Here is a 19592-nt window from a genome sequence, read left to right as displayed (position 1 = left end):
GAGGTCATTGAAGTTGAGAAGTCAAATAATTTGCCCAAGGTCATATAGCAAGTAAGTGGCACAGTCAGCATTCAGACCCAAGTCTGTCAGATCCAGGGACCACAAAGCTGATGAAGCTCTTCAGAGATAATTTTGCTGAATACAGGAGGTCAGCTACTAAAACCAACTTGGAAAAGTTCTTTTCTGCCCTTGCAGTAAGAGTAAGCATTTTACAACATCTAAGAAAGGAAAAATATTAATACAGCTACAAAGAATAGTTTTGATTAAAATTCTGTCAGATGACAGGAAGGAAAAGGGATAAGTGAGCAGTTGTTAAGAAACAGGAAGAATGTGATTTTAGAAATGCTTGGTCAAGAAGGCATTGCAACAGCTAAGTTACAGAGGGTGGAAGAGGAAAAAGGAAGAAATTGTCCTGAGATGACATACTTTGGAAAGCTGCTAGAGCAATGCAAAAGCATGTGGCAGTGACCCCTATTGCTGTCACTGCAACCTTTCAGTCCTTCCGTGAGAATCAAAAAATGAACTCAAAATGAAGGAGGAAGAAAAGAATGTTCAGTATCAAACAACGTTGCCAAAATGAAATGTATTGGATTAATTCCCAGTGCCAAAGCACAGTACATATTAACATTCCTTATGCTATATTTTTGGAAACATGTTCTGCCCACATTGGCTTTAATTTTAGTTTTTATAGATGTATGGGTGTTTTGTTTTGTTTTGTTTTTTGTAATGCCCAGTTTTTTTTTAATGTCTATAACCTTTACTAGAATATAAAGGCAATGTCTTCCAAGTATATATAAATATGTTTAAGTTAGTTTCACGGCAGTTTCCTGCATGTGAACCTCACCTTTTATATGGCGCCCTATTGGAAAATAATAGAATCATAAGCCTGAGATAATTTGAAAGGTCAAGATTTGAGTCTATTTTCATTGATCTGACTGACCATACATGAATATTTGTAAGATGAGGCACGTGATGCACTCAGCTGTGGAGAATTTTCAGTAATAGTTATAAATGAGACTATTACAGGGGCTTTGAAATGGAGGCAATAAATGTGACAAGAAATATGTACTATTTATTCTTCAGGAACCCTCTCCTTCCCCCAGTTCTTTAGAATTTTATTAGGTAAATAGCAGTTGAAGAGAGTCTTTTAAAATGTCAGTGATAATTACACAAGAGAAATCACATTAGCTCAATAAAGAGTAGAACTTGACGTTATAGGCAGCCTATACTTTTTGACTCATTGAATCTCAGGAAATCTCTGACCTTCTTCTCAATTCACCATTTCCATATTCACAGGGCCCTCTGTGCACTTAGCATTTGGTTGTGCTCATTTCCCACTCTAGGTTGTGAACTCCTGCAATGCAGACAGCGTCCTTCATTTCATATCTAAGAGCCTAGCTTAGTGTTCAGCATATAGTAGGTATTTGGTATTTTAATTAATTGTTCTACTGTAAAGCCCAGTTCTGACTCTCCATTCCTTATATCCTTAATGTGTAAGCATTAGTGCCTTTGCATGTTTAAACATAGGGAAAAGTAGCCAAGTAAGTGTTTATATGTAGCTAGAAACCAAGAAACCTTTGAGCCTATTCTGTTTCTTCTTTATTGGATTTTTAATTTAAAAAGTAAAACAGGGGCTTCCCTGGTGGCACAGTGGTTAAGAATCCGCCTGCCAGTGCAGGGGACACAGGTTCGATCCCTGGTCCAGGAAGATCCCACATACCGCGGAGCAACTAAGCCCGTGCGCCACAAATACTGAGCCTGCGCTCTAGAGCCCGTGAGCCACAACTACTGAGCCCATGTGCTACAACTACTGAAGCCCACGGACCTAGAGCCCATGCTCTGCCACAAGAGAAGCCACCTTAATGAGAGGCCTGCACGCCGCAATGAAGAGTAGCCCCCGCTCACTGCAACTAAAAGAAAGCCCGCACACAGCAATGAAGACCCAACACAGTCAAAAATAAATAAATAAATAAATTTATTTTAAAAAAATAAAAAATAAAACATGCCTATTCTAATAGTTTATAGTTCAGAGGTATATAAAAAACAAGCCAATCTCCTCTATTCTCCAGTCTTTATTCTTCTTACTTTGCCTACCTCTGTCAGATATTTATGCTCAGATAAATATTATTTGTATTTTAATATAATGGACAATACTCAAATACATTTTTTACACTCAATTCGATTTTAATTAATATATGCCTTTTAGCTATGATGGGTAATATACATTGAAACTGAGTTAAATTGTTTTCCTTGTGCTACATTTCAAAAGAAACTGTGCCCTTTTCTTAGGCAAAATATACATAACATAAACTTTACCATTTAAACCATTTTTAAATATAAAGTTCAGTGGCATTAAGTACATTCACATTTTTGTGCAACCATAGCTATCATCCATCTCCAGAACTCTTTTCATCTTGCAAAAGTGAAGCTCTATACCAATTAAACAATAACTCCCCTGGGGCTTCCCTGGTGGCACAGTGGTTGAGAATCCGCCTGCCAATGCAGGGGTCACGGGTTCAAGCCCTGGTCCAGGAAGATCCCACATGCCACGGAGCAACGAAGCCTGTGCGCCACAACTACTGAGCCTGCGCTCTAAAGCCCGTGAGCCACAACTACTGAGCCCACGTGCCACAACTACTGAGCCCACGTGCCACAACTACTGAAGGCCGTGCGCCTAGAGCCCGTGCTCCACAAGAGAAGCCACAGCACTGAGAAGCCCACACACCGCAACGAAGAGTAGCCCCCATTCGCTGCAACTAGAGAAAGCCCGCGTGCAGCGACAAAGACCCAACACAGCCATAAATAAATTTAAATAAAAAAATAACTCCCCTGTCCCCCAACCCCCAAATCCCTGACAACCAACATTCTACTTTCTGTCTCTATAAATTTGACTACTTTAGGTACTTCATATAAGTAGAGTCATACAGTATTTATCTTTTTTGTGACTGGCTTATTTCACTTAATATTAATGTCCTTAGCATTTATCCGTTGTAGCATGTGTCAGAATGTCCTTCCTTTTTAAGGCTGAATAATATTCTGTTGTCATATATCACATTTTGTTCATCCCCTCATCTCAGTGGATGCTTGGGTTGCTTCTACCTTTTGGCTATTCTGAATAATGCTGCTATGAAGATTGGTAATCAAATATCTGTTCATGTCCCTGCTTTCAAACTCTTTTGGGAGGAAGAATTGAAAGAATAGAATAGAAATTAAAATTGAAAAGAATTGAAAGAATAGAAGTGAAATTGCTGGATTATATGGTAATTCTGTGTTAAACTTTTTGAGGAACCATCATACCATTTTCCAAAACAGCTACACATTTTACATTCCTACCAGCCGTGCACAAGTGTTCCAGTTTCTCCACATCCTTACCAACAATTAATTCCTGGTTTTTTTATAATAGCCATCCTAATGGGTGTGAAGTGGTATCTCATTGTGGTTTTGATTTGCATTTCCCTAATGATTAGTGATGTTGAGCATCTTTTCATATGCTTGTTGGCCACTTGTATATCTTCTTTGAAGAAATGTCTTTTCAAGTCCTTTGTCCATTTTTGAATTGAGCTGTTTTTTGTTGTTGAGTTTTAGGCATTCTTTATATATTCTGGATATTAATCCCTTATCAGATTTTTTTTAATCTTTTTTTTTTTTTACATTTATTTAGGCTGCGCCAGGTCTTAGTTGCAGCACACGGGATCTTCATTGTGGCATGTGGGGTCTTTAGTTGCGGCGTGCGGGATCTTTTAGTTGCGGCATGCAGGCTTCTTAGTTGCGGCACGTGGACTTCTTAGTTGCAGCCTGCATGCGGGATCTAGTTCCCCGCAGAGATCGAACCCGGGCCCCCTGCATTGGGAGCGCAGAGTCTTACCCACTGGACCACCAGGGAAGTCCCAATCCCTTATCAGATATGATTTGCAGATATTTTACTCTGTTTTCCTTTGATGCACAAAAGTTTTAAATTTGATGTAGTCTAATTTGTCTATTTTTTTTCTCTTGTTACCTATGCTTTTGGTTTCATATTCGAGAAATCATTGCCAAATCTGGTGTCATGAAGCTTTTCCCCTCTGTCTTCTTCTAAAAGTTTTATAGTTTTAGCTTTTATGTTTAGGTCTTCTGTCCATTTGAGTTAATTTTTTTTTTTTTTTTTGGCCATGTCATGTGGCATATGGGATCTTAGTTCCCAGGCCAAGGATCTAACCCACACCCCCTGCAATGGAAGCACAGAGTCTTAACCACACTGGACCTCCAGGGAAGTCCCGAGTTAATTTTTGTAAGATAAGGGTCCAACTTCACTCTTTTACCTGTGGATATCCAGTTTTCCTAGTACCATTTGCGGAAAAGACTCTCTTTTCCTCATTGAACATCTTGGGGCTCTTGTCAAAAATCATGTAACCATATATGCACTGATTTATTTTGGGGCTTTCTACTCCCTAACTGATTTTTAATGGGTGTTATTTATCTATGATATGAACACATCATAGTTTATTCAGACATTCCTCTACTGATGGACATATAGGTTGTGTCCAGGCTTTTACCACTACAAGCAGTGTTGCAGTAAACATCCTAGAATATATAGTCTTACATCCTGGTGCTTTTATTTCTCCATAGATTCACAAAAGTGAAATTGCTAGATCAAATGTCACGTTTAGTTTTTAATTTCAGTAGGTGGGGATTCTTTTCAAGGATGTACCAGTTTACATTTCTACCAGCCATAGCTGAAAACCTGTTTCTCCACATCATTAGTAGCACTTAGAAATCTTTTTACTGTTTCCTGATATGATCAGTTTAAAATGGTAAGAGGCCTTCATTAATCAGTATTTAACTGACTCTTGGTTTTAAAAAGAAAAAAAACTCTGCCCTTTCATAACATGAAAAATGCAAGTGAGAACAGAACAGATACTTTTCTTTGTGCAGTTGAATAAGTAAATTAACATTTTGAAACAATCAGGTTTTAAGTGTTTTTTCTGCTTTCATCCATTTTCTTGAAGTAAGCAAGCTAGCCAATGGCTTCTGATTTTTCCTAGCTTAATGCAGATACCGAGAGAGAAGAAGGAGAAGAGTTTGAAGACAACATGGATGTTTTTGATGACAGCAGTTCCAGCCCTTCTGGCACCTTAAGAAATTATCCACTCACCTGCAAAGTTGTTTATTCCTATAAGGTTTGTATTTCTCTAACATACTTCTCATATTAAATTGTGACAACTCTGAAGATACAAGTAACTGTATCTACCCAGCCTCTTATACTGTACTTATCATAAAATTGGTGTTCAGTTCCTATTAGAGGCAACATAACATAATGGGAAAGAGTCCAGGCTCTGACGTCAGACTGCCTCGGTTAAAATCCTGTCTCTGACACTTACGATCTACATAACCACGCTAGTCCCTTGGTCTCTGTGAGCCTCAGTTTTCTTATCTATATTATGGGGATAATATTATAGGGCTAGTTTGAAGACTAAATGAGATACCACTTTTATAGCAAAGCATTTAGCACAGTGCCTGACATCTAGTAAATTTTCTGTAAATAGAACTCTTACCCGTATCAATTGCCTGACACAAGACCCTCCATTAGGATAGTTCTCAAAATTGGTATTAAAATAAAATTGCTTGACAGAGCAGTTTTGTTAAACTTTACCTTTCCTAACCTTAATATAACCACCTCTTGTTTCCAGGTTAAGCAGGGATCTGGATAAATAGATTCCTGAACTTCCAAACTTGATTTGGTATAATAGTTCTTAATCTCTCTCACCCCTGCCCTGCTTTCACATTAACTTTTTACTCAAACAAAGTAAATTGAGTTTCAGTTCCCCGGTTCCTCTCTTTTCCTTATTCCCTTCATCAATCACTAGCCAGTCCTGTTGAGTCCACCTCCAAAACATATCCTGAATCCATTCACATTTCGCATCTTGGTCTAGGCCATTGCTTTGATTACTGTAAAAGAAAAAAACCCCTAATAATTGGTATCCCTTCTTCATACTTGTCTACCAACAGTCCACTTTCCACTCTGCAGCCAGAATTATCTTTAATACGTATAGGAGATTATTTTATTCCCCTGCCTAAAACCCTTTATAAGCTTTCCATCACACAAAGAAAAATAAACTCTTCACGAGAGTCTATAATGTCCAGATTGATCTGGCCCCTGCAAATCTCCTTAGCTTCATGTCAGACCAACCCACCCAACCCACGCACTACACGTTAGCAACTCTGGCTGCCTTTCAGTCCTCAAAAGCACTATGCTCCTCTGACTTGACAGCTTTGCACTTGCTGCTCCCCTACCTGGAACTGTCTTTTCCCAAATCTTGGTTGGCTGCCCACTGCTCTTCATATAGGCTCAGTTCAAATAGTGCCTCCTCAGGTTTCCCCGACCACCTAAATGCATAGCCAACTCCCCAGTCACTACTCTATCCCATTGCGCTTTTGTCCTCATTTATTTACTATATAGCACCTATCACCAACCAAACTGAATATTGTTTGTTTTCATACTTCTTTATCTGACTCTCCACTAAAGGTCCATGAAGGCAGAAACCTTGTCTGCGTCTGTGTACCTTGTGTATGTGTCTTCAGCACCTAGGACAGTGCCTGGCACATAGTGGGTCCTCAGGAAATAATTGTGGAATGAATAAATGAATGATGTAAGGAAGGCATGAACAAATGAATCCCTTTCATTTTAATGAATGGCATTAATTTAAATGAATTCCTTTCATGTTAATGCCATGCTTAAGGGACAACAGCAGAGGAAGGGTCTGAAGAGAATCTAAATCATACATGGGACAGTCTCACTCCTACCACCACCATCCCTGGAGAGCCAAAAGCTGATATTATTTACTCCTTAATATCAGTGATTACCAGACTTTTTTTCATTTAACATCCTTGTATTATATATTTAAGTTAACAATACTTCCTCTTTTCTAAAAGGGTTGGGATTTTTTTTTCCCAATGTAAACTGTTTTGATAACCTTTTGAAAATTTGAAGTCATCTTCCGAGATACTTGTAAGGTGTTTTAAAATATTATAAAACTTGGTTGGGATTGTTTCCCTATCTTCCGTCTCAGTATTATATTTACTTTGAAGTTCCAGAATTAAAATTTAAGGTCCTTAAACAGAGAAGGTCCTAGGTATCTGAGTGATTATTACATCTGAGGAATTTTACAGATGAGGTAGCATTTCAATGGGATCATGAATAAGATTTTTCTAGTTACAGTGATAAAGTAGGGAAGGGAAAGAGCCTTATAAGCAAACAGCAGATACAGAGACACAGTTTGATGAGATAATAGGGTGTTCAGGAAATGTTAAACTCAGTGTTGGGTGAGCATCAAGTGTGGGAAATAGAGCAGCTGGAAGTAAAGATGTCGGATAGACCTGTGGATCAGACTGAGTTTGGCTTTTATCCTGGCTGAAGGAAGCCATTGGGTGTCCTAAAATCAGACTGGGCTTTTAAATAAGGTAACCCTGGTCGTGATATAGATATTCCAGAGAGGGTAGCTTAGAGTGGAGAGAGACTAACTATAAGCCTAGTTGTGATTCCTATGGTCCAGACCAGCAAAGAAGGCCTAAGTTAATCTGGTGAGAACAAAGAAAAGCTAAATTTAAGGAGTAGTTTCAAAAGCCTTAAAAATGCTCATAACTTTGACCCTACCTAGTATATATCCTAAGAAAGTGACCCACAATATAGAAGAACATTCTGGATACAAAATGCTCTTTCATCATAGTACTACTTTATAATAGCAAAGTTGGCAGTCCAATAAGGAAATAGTTAAATAAATTAACCATTCATATAATGTAACCATAACAAATTTTATGAAGATAATTGAAAATTATATTAGAGTTTTTTATGTAAGAAGAAATATGTCCAAAAAGTAAGATATCAAATTGTATTACCTTAAGGTCTTAATTATACATATTTCTAGCTTTTCTACAGTGAACATGTATTACTTCTGTCATCAGGAAAAATCATATTGTTTTAAAAGAAAACAGGAAACTTAGAGAGATGGTGGTGGGAATGGAGGGCATGGCTGCTTCTGGCGTCCTGGCTGCCACTGCATATTAGGACTTCATGAGGTAGTGTGAGACCGTGTGTTTATTTAATAACTGTTTACTGACCACTTGCTGTCTTTAGTTGGGATAAGTGAGAAGAATTACATTCCCTGCCTTAAGTAAGTCATTCTAATAGGAAGCACACAAGTGCAAACAACTAACTTGAGTGCCACAGTAGTCAGTGTTAGAGGGATGCTCAAAGCCTTATAAGAATAAAAGGAGGAAAAAGCAACCAGCTCATTGTGGGTGGTCTTGGAAAACATATAAGCTGGGCATCAAATCATGAGTAATAATAATAGCTACCATTTATGAAGTCCTGTGTGCCCGGTATCATACATATATATATATTTTTTTTCTAATCCCTTCAATAACCCTATAAGGAAGATATTATCAACCAACCCATTATTTCAACAAGTGTCCGTACATGAGCATCTTCCATGTACCACGCTGTGCTCTTTTCTAGGCTTGGGGATATAGCATTGAGGAACACAGACAAAAATCTCTGCCCTCGTGGAGCTTACATTGTAATAGGAATAAAAAAGAAAACTGAGGCTCTAAAAGGTCTTATGGTCACTTGCCTGTAGAAACAGACTGAAGCTGGACTTGAACTCACAGTAATCTAAATCTAGTCACCAGATGGGAAAGAGGGAGCAGGGCCTGCTGGAAACAAGGAACAGCCTGATAAAAGCATAGAGGCAATAAAGAACGTGGTATGTTCAGAGAATATGGAATAGTTTGCTGGGGCCAAAGCATCAAGAGACCACAGGGTTTTGAGTGTCATGCAAAGGACTTGACCTTGTCAAGTGGAAGAATTGGTCACTGCTTAGGTATTGTATGATCAAGCTAGTGTCTGCTTATATAACAATGTTGGACAACTTGCATGGACCTTCATGACTTCTTTTACAAGGGCAGCATTATATTTAAAGGTGTTCTTAACCCTCCTGCTTTGCTGTCACACACACTGAAATCTGGTTGTGTTGATAACTTTTTAAGTTTTGCCACAGAATTTGTTACGAAGGTGCCTTTTGCTAGTATATTCAAGGCATAGTGTGGTTTCAGATTAGAGAAAAAATTCCATTGGAGGGGGTTGGTGGTGGTGGTGGGATGAATTGGGAGATTGGGATTGACATATATACACTAACATGTATAAAATAGATAACTAATAAGAACCTGCTGTATAAAAATAAATTAATTAAATTAAATTTTTAAAAAATTCCATTGGAAAAGCTATCAAAAATCAGTGAACTTTTTTTTTCTCATATTTTGAGATCAGAGGTAATATATTTAAAATTCTGGTCCTGGAGTATTTCTGTGATTGGTCAGCCATTTTCAATACTATTTTTCTGTCTCAAGCAGCTATTGTAGCAATATCCAGAATCTGGGTTTGATGAAATGTACATGAAATGGGAAATGAGTCTTTGGAAATGAGTCTTGCCTTACTTTTGCTTGCGTAATTTGGAGCTATTTTACACTTTGAGACTGTGAGATCTGAAAAACTATATGGTCTAAAGCAGTAGTTTTAACTAATCTTGGGACTTGGGGAAAGCTTTTAAGGCTGTTCACTAAGAGCCAGAAGATGTCCGCAGACCCCTCCTGTTACATGTGACAGGCAAGTCTCTTTATGAAACAAAGCCACAGAGTCTCTCTCTACAACCCCCCTGCAGAGTCCCTGAGAGCTTGCTCTCAGATTCCACAGCCTCAGGGGTAGTATTTAGGTGTCTGGTGCTAGTGGACTCCTGCTGTTAGGGATTTAAAAAAAAAAAAAAAAAAATCACAGCAACTTCTGTAGAAGCACTCAAGTGGATCAGCCTAGTCTCTACAGTTAAGTTGGAGCATAATAAATCCAAACTTTGACCAACCTCAATCATTTCTCTCCTACAACTTTCTTCTCTTGGCCACTGTTTTATGGTGATTCCAGACGAATTCCAGGCACTGCTCAAGCTATCAGTCAATCCATGTACATAGCTCTTTGCATTTTCACAGCCTGCACCTCCATGGTAGCCCTCTGGTGTAGTTCTAATTCACGGCTTTCTCCTTTGCTTGTGCTTCCCAAATCATCATGGTTCTGTGCTTATTCATCCCACACTGACTCCCCCATCTTCCCGAGAATGGCAGGATTGTCATTTTGAAGAAATGGAGGCATCAAGAAGTTGAATAACTTACCAATAGATACATAAGCTGGAGCTAGAACCCAGGTCCTCTACTTCCAGCAGAGTGCTGTGTTCACTGAACCTGATTGCCTCTTGAGGATTCCGTTTCTCCAGTTTTTGTTGTGGCTTTATTTTGTTTAGTTTTTTAAAGTAAAACTTCACCTCATTATGATAGTTTTACAACACTCAAATTTTTATGTTCAGTACGTTTTTCAAAATCATTTCAATATTTTGATCCCCAGTTTTTGTTATGATCAGTTCACATCTGCTCTTTATCTAACCTTTTTAATTTTGTCCATGACCATCCTACATTGCAGGCTTCTCAACCAGATGAGTTGACCATTGAGGAACATGAGGTGTTAGAAGTGATTGAAGATGGAGATATGGAAGACTGGGTAAAGGTATATTCCTTTGCTCATATCACCCCTTCTTGTGACATTTTCAGGAGTTTGTTTTGGTTCTTGTTGTACCCTGTCCAAATTGTGTGTGCAAACCTGTTTTGTCACATGTCTTTTACTCAGGCTCGAAATAAAGTCGGCCAAGTGGGTTATGTACCAGAAAAGTACCTACAGTTTCCCACCTCGAACAGTCTGCTGAGCATGCTGCAGTCCTTGGCTGCTTTGGACAGTCGGTCACACACATCCAGCAATTCCACGGAGGCCGAACTCGTTTCAGGCAGCCTCAACGGAGATGCCAGTGGTAAAGACTGAAACAAGGCACTCTTTATTTGGTCACATTTGGCCTAAACTGTTTTACCCTGGAGTCAGCCTTCAGTAGGTTAAAAAGCACAACTTTATTCCTTTTCTGTAATATGTTTATTTGGTCACGTTTATCCTGTACAGTAGAACCCTAAAGTTGATCTTCAGTGAGTACAGAATTATAGCTGTACGATGGCCTTTTAGTTGTCACTTGTGCATGGGGTGGCTGCAAAAGTAACCTGGTTGCCAGTGTTCTTACTGCATTTTTCTCTCTCTTGCTACCTAGTCTGTTTTGTGAAAGCACTTTATGACTACGAGGGCCAGACAGATGATGAATTATCTTTTCCTGAGGGAGCAATCATCCGAATCTTGAACAAAGAAAACCAGGATGACGATGGCTTCTGGGAAGGGGAATTCAATGGGCGGATTGGAGTTTTCCCGTCAGTGCTAGTGGAAGAACTTTCAGCCTCAGAAAACGGTGACACTCCATGGATGCGAGAGATTCAGGTGCACAACAGGGGGAGAAAGCTGAATTAAAAGATGTTTAAAGAAAATGACTCCCAAGGAGTCTGTTGACCCACGCAAAAGTGGGCTGTGGTCTCGGCCTCACCCTCACCACTCCAATCCTTGGTTGCCGGGTTTCTGCAAAACTGAATTTGGGAAGCAGAGACTTGTCAGTCAGGCTCTTGTGCAATGGCTGTATGACAGCTCACTTCTCCCACATTCTGTTCTCTGAATTGGGGAGCCAAAATACTAAATTGTGTGTGACATACAAAAGAATGGTTTGGTGGAGAGAAAGAAAGAAACCAGAGAGGGAATGTATTGTCTCTGTGGTTAGTTTATGCAGTAAAAATACTAGCTTGCTCTTTTTCTCCCTCACGCTGTCAGAGCCTCATTGCCCAGCCCAGGTCCTGCTAGTCCTTTTCAGAGAACTGATGAGCCTGCCAGAGCTCCATAGGCTTAGCTCATCATAGCAAACCTTGTCTTTACGGGAAACTTCTAATTCTGATCAGTCACAGCAGGCCTGGCAGGTCCAGGACCATAAGGAACATGTCTGTCCATCTTGCTTGTGTGGTATTGTGACCACCTAGCGTGACATTTACAGAACCTGGGTTAGTCAGAAACTCAGCCAATTATTTTATCTTCACTGAAAAATACAGCTTGTCCCTTTTTTTGTTCTTCACTGAATTGACTAATTTGGTATGTTTTCAATAGAACTCTAGAGAATGGTTTGACTTGGTAACTGTTTAAGATAAACTAAAATCAGTAGTATAATGAGATCTGTGGAAGGAAAAAGTTAAATGCAACACAAAACTGGGGGTTGGGGTGGTTATCCTAGGTTCATTTGCTTCTAATGAGGCTGACCAAGAAAGTTAATAATCATAACTTAGCTCCAAAGAAAAGTAATTTGCCAGGAGTAGTCAGAGAAGCCTGCTAGTCTCTCCTTCCTCAAGTGAGCACTTCGTAACCTCTCTTCCCTTTGCTGCAGATCTCTCCCTCCCCCAAGCTGCCCGGCTCCCTGCCTCCACTGCCACTGTATGACCAGCCTCCTAGTAGCCCTTACCCCAGCCCAGATAAGAGGAGCTCCCAGTACTTCCCCCGCTCTCCTTCAGCAAATGGTAAGGGTTCTCCTGGGCATGGGTCTACATACGCTTTCATTCAGAAATCCACACGTTCACCTGAAGAGCAAACAGATCTGCATTAGCATTTTTATTGCTCAACAACACAAATAAATTGAGCTTCTTTGATTCCCTCCCTTAGAAAACAGCTTCCATGCCGAATCGCCAGGATTCTCACAGGCATCCAGACATACTCCTGAGACCTCATATGGGAAACTACGACCTGTAAGTCTCTTATCTGGCAGGGTTATAGAATGCGTAGTTTCTCCAAATTGAAAGTTAGAAATTAATGTATCTCCATGACCCCTGTGTTGTTACTAATTCCCTCCATGCCAGGGTGAGATGGAGTTGGGAAGTTAAAAAGAGCTCTGGAAAAGGAAGGCTATAAAAATGAACACATCTTGGAAGGTCAAGCTTACACTGGTGCTTTCCTCACTGAGCGGTGGTGAGATTGCAAGGTGACAGCTATGAAAGTGTATTTAAATTATAACAAGCTCTGTGAGCATTAAAGTGGTCTAATTGTGAAACAGAAGCATTTTTTTTTCCAGCAGGCATTTAATGAGAACCTATTTTCCAGGCCTCTAATTGCCTCTTTGACGGACACTGAGATGAAATAAGATACATGCATTTTGAGGTTTGAGAGCGTCTATTCTCAAAAGAATCTATTCTTACAAATAATCACCTCTACTCACCCCTCACTCTGCTGCCAACGACTCCACCCCACCACCTCACTGTGAAACAGCTCTTCCAAGGTCATAACTTTCGCATGCTAATCTAGTGCATATTTGCAATTTTATTTTCCTAGACCCCCTTTTCAGCATTTGACACAGTTGTTTGAACCACTCACTACCTTTGGCTTTGTTCATTCAGCAGATATTGAGTGCCTTGTTAAGGACTTGGTTCTTGATCCTAAATGTTTAGGAAGCTATTGTAAGATTGTAAGCAGGACAGTGATATGACCAGTTGTGCATTTTTAAAACACTACTATGGCAGCTAAGTGGAGGATGAATGGAAGGAAGGTGACAGAACGGACACAGGGAGCGAGCTGTTAGGAGGCTGGAGCAGTGGTCCAAGCAAGAGGGGACAGTAGCGTGGACTAGAGGGTAAGAGCGGGAATGGAGAGAAGTGGACCTATTTGTTCTACCACACTTTCCTGGTCTGCTTTCTACTTCCTGGCCCTTCCTTTTTGTTACTGAGTCCACACTCACTCTTCTTGCCGCACGACAGGCCAATAAATCAGGAGACGAGGAATTGAGGCGAAGAATAACTTTATTTGGAAAGCCGGCAGACCAAGAAGGTGGCAGGCTAGGGTCCCCAAAAAAACATGAGTCTGGATGCCTGTTTCTTTTATAGAACAGAGAGGGGAGAGGGGTTGAGGAAGTAAAGTTAAAAGGCCATTAGTTTTGCCTGCTTGGCCAGCATGGGGAGGGGATGTGTTAATTTCTTCTTTTCTGCAGCCATTCACAGGTGGGCAGGGTCAGATTGTCTCCCTGTGCGCTGAACAAAGGCACTTTAGTTTAACATTCAGGCAGAGGGGCAGGGTTCCCTGAGTCAGGCCACTGTATATGATTATAATAACAAAAGCAACAAAAAGCAAAGGTTAAAGTCAAAGAAACATCCAACACAGAGTCAGAATTGGCTCTTCCCTGTTACATTTTCATTGACCTTTGCGGGCTTCTCTGCCTCTATCCATCTCTGTTGATGCTTCTCAGGGTTCTTTCCACTGGCTGCTTCTTTTAAAGTCATTAAAGTCACTCTCTGAGTAATCTCATCTACTCCCAAGGCTTTGATAACCATTTATTTACTGACAACTCCCAGATTTATAACTGCCAGTCCAGTCTCTTCCCTGAGCTTCAGACTTGTGGAAATCTCAGTGTATATGTACCAAAACCCCCAAAACTCAGCAAAACATGAGTTAATTATCTTCCCTCCCAGACATACTCCTTCTCCCATATTTCCTGTCCTGGTGAGTGGTACCCCCATCCTGCCAGTGCTCTGCCATCACTCGTGACACCTCCCTGACCCTGCCTTCCACAAAGAGTCATCACAAGTCCTGCCAGGTTTACCTTGGAGACAGCTGTCAAGTTTTTCCACCCTTTGCTCCCCCACTGCCGGTACCCTAGTGCAGGCCAACATCAGCTTTCTTTCAGACCACCACAGGAGTCTCCAAAACTGTCACCTGTATTCTTGCCCACCACCACTGTTTTCTTCAAACTTTTACCTGAGTCATCTTTTCACACATCTGATACTGCTGTTTAAAATCCACCAAAGATTCCTCTTTGCCTACAGAATAAAGCTCAGATTTTTAAATATGGCTTAATGAGGCCCTTCATGACTTACCCCCAGCCTATCTCTCTAGTCTTATCTCTTGCAACTCTCCTTCCAAGACATGTTGAAAGGTTTTCAGTTCTCCAAGCATTGCTCTCTTGCTTTCAACTCTAGGCCTTTGCTTTGGACGAGGCTTTTAGGGCTACAAAGACTCTTGTGCCCATGAGGATTTCAGCCTAGGCAAGAACCTGAATCATGAGTTTCACATTTCATCCAGAACAGTAGGTCCTTCTCAGTGTAAGAAGTTGTGAAAATTAAGTTGAAAGCACATTCTTAAGAGTATTTCTGAGAGCCCTGGGGTGCCCATGTCCTTGGATAAATGACTAGTTGGGGTTTGGATGCTTCAGGCACTGAATCAGGAAGCTGACTGACAATCCATGTGATGGTTTCCTGCTCAGGTCCGGGCAGCTCCCCCTCCACCTACGCAGAACCACCGAAGGCCAGCAGAGAAGATCGAGGATGTGGAAATCACACTGGTGTGATGATGGGTTTGCCCGTCCGTTACTGCTACAATCAAGGCCAGGCTTAGAGTTTGGCCAGTCTTGTTTTTTAGGCACCTTTGCATGATGATGACTCGAACAGAGCAAATACAAGGAGGATTATATGTGACTGGGTGGCCTGGTAGACTCCTCCCATGTTTTGAATATTTTGTGCCTTTTTTTGTTGTCATTTTCTATGTCATCTCTCCTACCACAGCACAAATCCTAGAGGGCCCTAGAAGCACAGAGGGGGACAGCCCTCTTGCCTAACAGTGGCCCATTTTTGTATGAGACTCAAGACCAGGCCTCGATCAGGGCACAGTCACAGAGATACTGATCATGTGCACTCGTACAGTATATTACTGTGGCCACAAGGATGTGGCAAAGATTCTCATCTTGCTTCAAGTGGCTTTTGCTCATCTGATTGAGTTTAATCAGGTCATGTTGGCTACATAAGGAAGCAGAAGGAGGGATTTCAGGAGAGGCTGGCTCCTCCCCGCAGTTAGTCCCCAAATTGAGAAACTGAAACCGTATTGGAAAAAAATGGACTGCCCTGAGTTTAGCAACAATTGCATTAATGCACATCTCTTCCACAACTAACAGATTTAAAACAATAACAGTGTCCTTTGTATTAATATTTATGCCATTCATTTAGTCTTAGTGGAGCTAACATGGAGGGGCTGAACTAGTAGCCGAATCTCGTCCCATCACATAGACTGATAGAAAGGAGGCTGTGGCGAAAGCAGAAATGGAGCTTCCAGATCTGAAATGAGCCAATTTAATGTTCTTTTTATATTTGGGTATTTTTCATTTTAATTTTTGCAGCGTATACTATTCTGACCAGTATCCTTAGAATCTGAACGTCTAGATAAACTGGGGACACATACTTGCCTTGTCGAGCTCCTCTACTGGGGAGGCCTCTAGCATTATTTTATTCCCAAGCCAGTCCACTGGCCCAGGCAGCCACCCACCACATAAAATGCAGCTTCCCAGGTCCAACTGACCTGACATTTCCTTGGGAGGAAGAACCTGTGGCTCATGGAAACCAGCTTCCTGTGAAGGACTAAAGGATTCCACAGGTGCAAATTGACAAGTTCTCCATGTCACAGGGAGAGCCAGGAGTAGCTTTCTCTGCAGGCTAACAAACCCATAGCAGCAGGCGTCCCAGAGTAGGCCTCTGGCGGCCCTCCACCTCCTATGGAAGATAGGGAGTGCATTACTTAGGGACTAAGGGATATTTGCCAGTGGCTTTTTTTTTTTTTTTTTAAGAAATCAAATTTGCAGAATTTAATTCGAAAGTTGTCTTATGCTTTGAAAACGCCATCCCTCCTAAGAATCTAAAAACTTGAAATGCTCGCCACATGTCCCCATGGGATTTTTGACCAAAAATAAGGTCAGAGCTGAAGAAATTTTCAGTTAGTCCTTTGATCACTTCAGTGACAGTACCCAGTGATGAATCTTCTCCGTGATTTGAGGATTTTTGTTTTTGTTTTTTGCTTCTTAACCTGTTGATCTATTTGAGGTCTTTTTGTGTTTATCAAACTTATTCTTAAGTTTAAAAAAGAAATGAAAAGGGTGGGGTTTTTTTTTAAGATTTTGAAGTTTGTTGACAAGTTAAAAATCTTCAAAGCACTTTAGAAATCTTCAAAGTGCTGAAATCAGGCAGTTCTTGCCACCCAGTCTTGTATTCTCTCTTTAGCTAGCAAAATTGTCCTTGAATCTGGGTTTTCCACATTCTCAGAGGATTATTTGAAATCTTTTGTTATATTTTAAAATATTTTTTGGAAGAGCTGCTAATTTTATTTTAAAAAAACAAAGTTGTAAAAATATGCCTCCTTTTTAAAAAGAACCCCTCCCTCCAGGACATGTAATCCAGTGTCACAGTGCACACGGCTGGGCTCAGAGGAAGCACCTCTGTGCAGATGTGCTTTCTTTACAGTGGCTGTAAAAACTTTGTATTTATTATGTATAAAATGTTGAATAATAAAAAAATGGAATTAAGTTTTCTAAGTTTTACTTATAAAAAGATTTGGGTAAGCAGGCTCTTCCAAATACCCAGTGCTTCTTATAAAGACACTTCTATGCCCTCCTTTAAACCCTACAACAGATACAGAGAGGGGGAAGTAAATTAATCCATCCATGGGACAAACAGTCCCGCATGCCACCCACCTGCCAGGTGTAGTACCCTGAATGCTAGAGATAGAAATAAATAAGTTGTGGTCTTGGCTCTCAAGGTTCTTTCCCAGTGGAGAAAAAAGGTATACACATGACGACAGTACTGTGTGAGGTGCTGGAAGGGAGAGGCAGAGAGTGCACTGAGGGAGCCGAGGAGGGAGCTCGGATTCTGCAGCTGGAAGGGCGAGAGGAGGGCCACTGAGTCCCCTCAGAGGATGTGACTGCTGGCTTCTAGGAAGTGGGCACTCTGGACTACTCTGTCCTTTCCTAAACCTCTACCCTGAGTAACGAGTCAAGGGAAGGAGATTTTACTGGTCTTGGGGGTGGCTAGAGGATTCCAGGTGAAAAGCCAAGTCCCTCTGGCTGCCAGCCGGCCCAGTGAGGACCAGAGGTCAGCCTGTTTGGGGAGGGGCCCCACAGCCCTCCTCTTCCAGAGCTGGGCATGTGCTATATGTATTCTTCCAGACGTTTTCTGTGCATAGAACTCATATGCACACACTGCCTTTTTATATGTGAGATTATATATTTAGGTTTACCTCATTCTTTTTGAAGGCTGCATTATATTCCACTGTTCGGATATATCATAATTTAAACATTCCTACAGTGATGGATGAGGAGGTTGTATCCATCCCTTTGCTATTCGAAAGTTGAAATTAACACCTTTGTACATAATTCTTTAAAAATTTGTTCCAGTAAAAATATTGGGTAAATTCCTAAATACGTAATTTGAGAGTCAAAAAGGTATGTGTGTATTTAATTTTGTTAGATGTTGCCAAATTGGCCTCCAAAATGACCGTATCCGTTGACACTCCCACCAACAGCGTAGAAGACAACATGGACTTTGGAGTTGGAAGGTCTGAGTTAAATCCTGCCTCCCACTTGACAGCTGTGGAACCCAGCTTCAGTGTCCCCATCGGAAACATGAGAATAATGCTGTGGATCCAAGAAGGACATGTAAAGTGTGCAGCACAGGGTGGTCACCACAAGCATTCCTCACCATCACTTCCCCCATTTTCAGCGGCCTCCCCTACAGAACTGCTCCTTGCTATCCTTCCAGCCTCCTAGTAACACAGGGCTGTCATGAGGCCCAATGGAAAGAGTGGGTGTGAAAGTGCTTCACCATAAATATGGTAAGGACTATCAGTGCACATTTAATATCATTTCCATCTTTTGCCTTCCCCTGCTAATGAAAGCTGCTCGCATTCAAGACTACTGTTGGCCCCAGAGGCCCTGGTCTGTGACCAGCGGACGGAATTAAGCTAATCGTCCCACCCCTGTATCATAGCTATATTGGGGCCTCCTTCATCACAGGAACTAAAGGTAAGGCAGCTGAACCAGATTCGCAGCACATCACCTAGATCCCTTTCTTCTATGACCCACCACCCCAGCCCACATCCACAGGCAGACAGAAGCAAGCGGGAGGATATCCTCTGGCCTTAGCCCTGCCACCGCTTGATGGACGCCCTTTCCACTGGGCTGCCACAACCCCGGCTTTAAAAGAAGTAGAATGAGATGATTTCTAAGGGCTTATCCAACTCTTACGTTCTAGGTAAGTTCAGTTTCTAGATGCAGAGTGAGAACATCACACAAAAAGGTCACAATATTTGAGAACAGACTTTACGAACACAGAGACTTCTCAGGATGGCCAAAAGTTGAAAATTCAAGCCACTGGACTCTCCACTGGGACAGAGCAAACTGTCCTCTGGGTTGTGGTCACACCCGGGCTGCACTATTCACTCACTGCCCAAGGAGCCCGGCCAAAGCTTTCAGTTGTGAAGCCAGTTATTTCCTAACCCTCTGATGGGCCTTATAACAAAATCTGGCTGAATCTTTGCATTTAATGCTTGTTATGAAGCTATTTTTCATGACTAAAATACAACCACGTTACAGAAATTTCAGTTTAGAAGGGAGAGAATTGTAATTTGTCCTGAAATCCTACAACTTAACCAGTATAAGTTTCCTCCTAGACGCTCCCTGTGTTTGCTGTTACTGCTTGATCTGCCAAGGACCCCATGAATGCCAAAGAGCATCTTGTTTCTGGACCATTTTCCCCTGGTCCCACTGGCCAAAAAAACAGATGCAGCATTTCTGCCATGTCTGTGTCAGAGAGCCCTG

General features: G+C 41.2%; 1 protein-coding gene across 6 annotated transcripts in view; it reads left to right on the top strand.

Moving 5' to 3' along the window:
* The window catches only part of FCHSD2 (FCH and double SH3 domains 2), a 310099-nt gene extending 290886 nt beyond the window's left edge, over positions 1-19213 (top strand). For 4 of the 6 annotated variants that reach the window (XM_082342955.1, XM_082342954.1, XM_082342952.1 and 1 more), the window contains 7 exons: positions 5022-5156; positions 10496-10579; positions 10700-10877; positions 11163-11383; positions 12366-12495; positions 12638-12720; positions 15222-17303. In XM_082342955.1, the coding sequence (XP_082199081.1) occupies positions 5022-5156; positions 10496-10579; positions 10700-10877; positions 11163-11383; positions 12366-12495; positions 12638-12720; positions 15222-15305 (915 nt within the window). In that variant the 3' untranslated portion in view covers positions 15306-17303. Of the gene's footprint in view, positions 1-5021; positions 5157-10495; positions 10580-10699; positions 10878-11162; positions 11384-12365; positions 12496-12637; positions 12721-15221; positions 17304-18298 lie in introns of those variants that run through there. The other 2 variants (XM_082342951.1, XM_082342953.1) reach the window with 2 other exon arrangements.
* Positions 19214-19592: the final 379 nt, after the last annotated feature.

Source organism: Balaenoptera borealis, assembly GCF_965194805.1.
Source record: "Balaenoptera borealis genome assembly, chromosome: 11".
Taxonomy (NCBI): Eukaryota; Metazoa; Chordata; class Mammalia; order Artiodactyla; family Balaenopteridae; genus Balaenoptera; species Balaenoptera borealis.
This window is presented reverse-complemented; position numbering and strand designations above follow the sequence as displayed.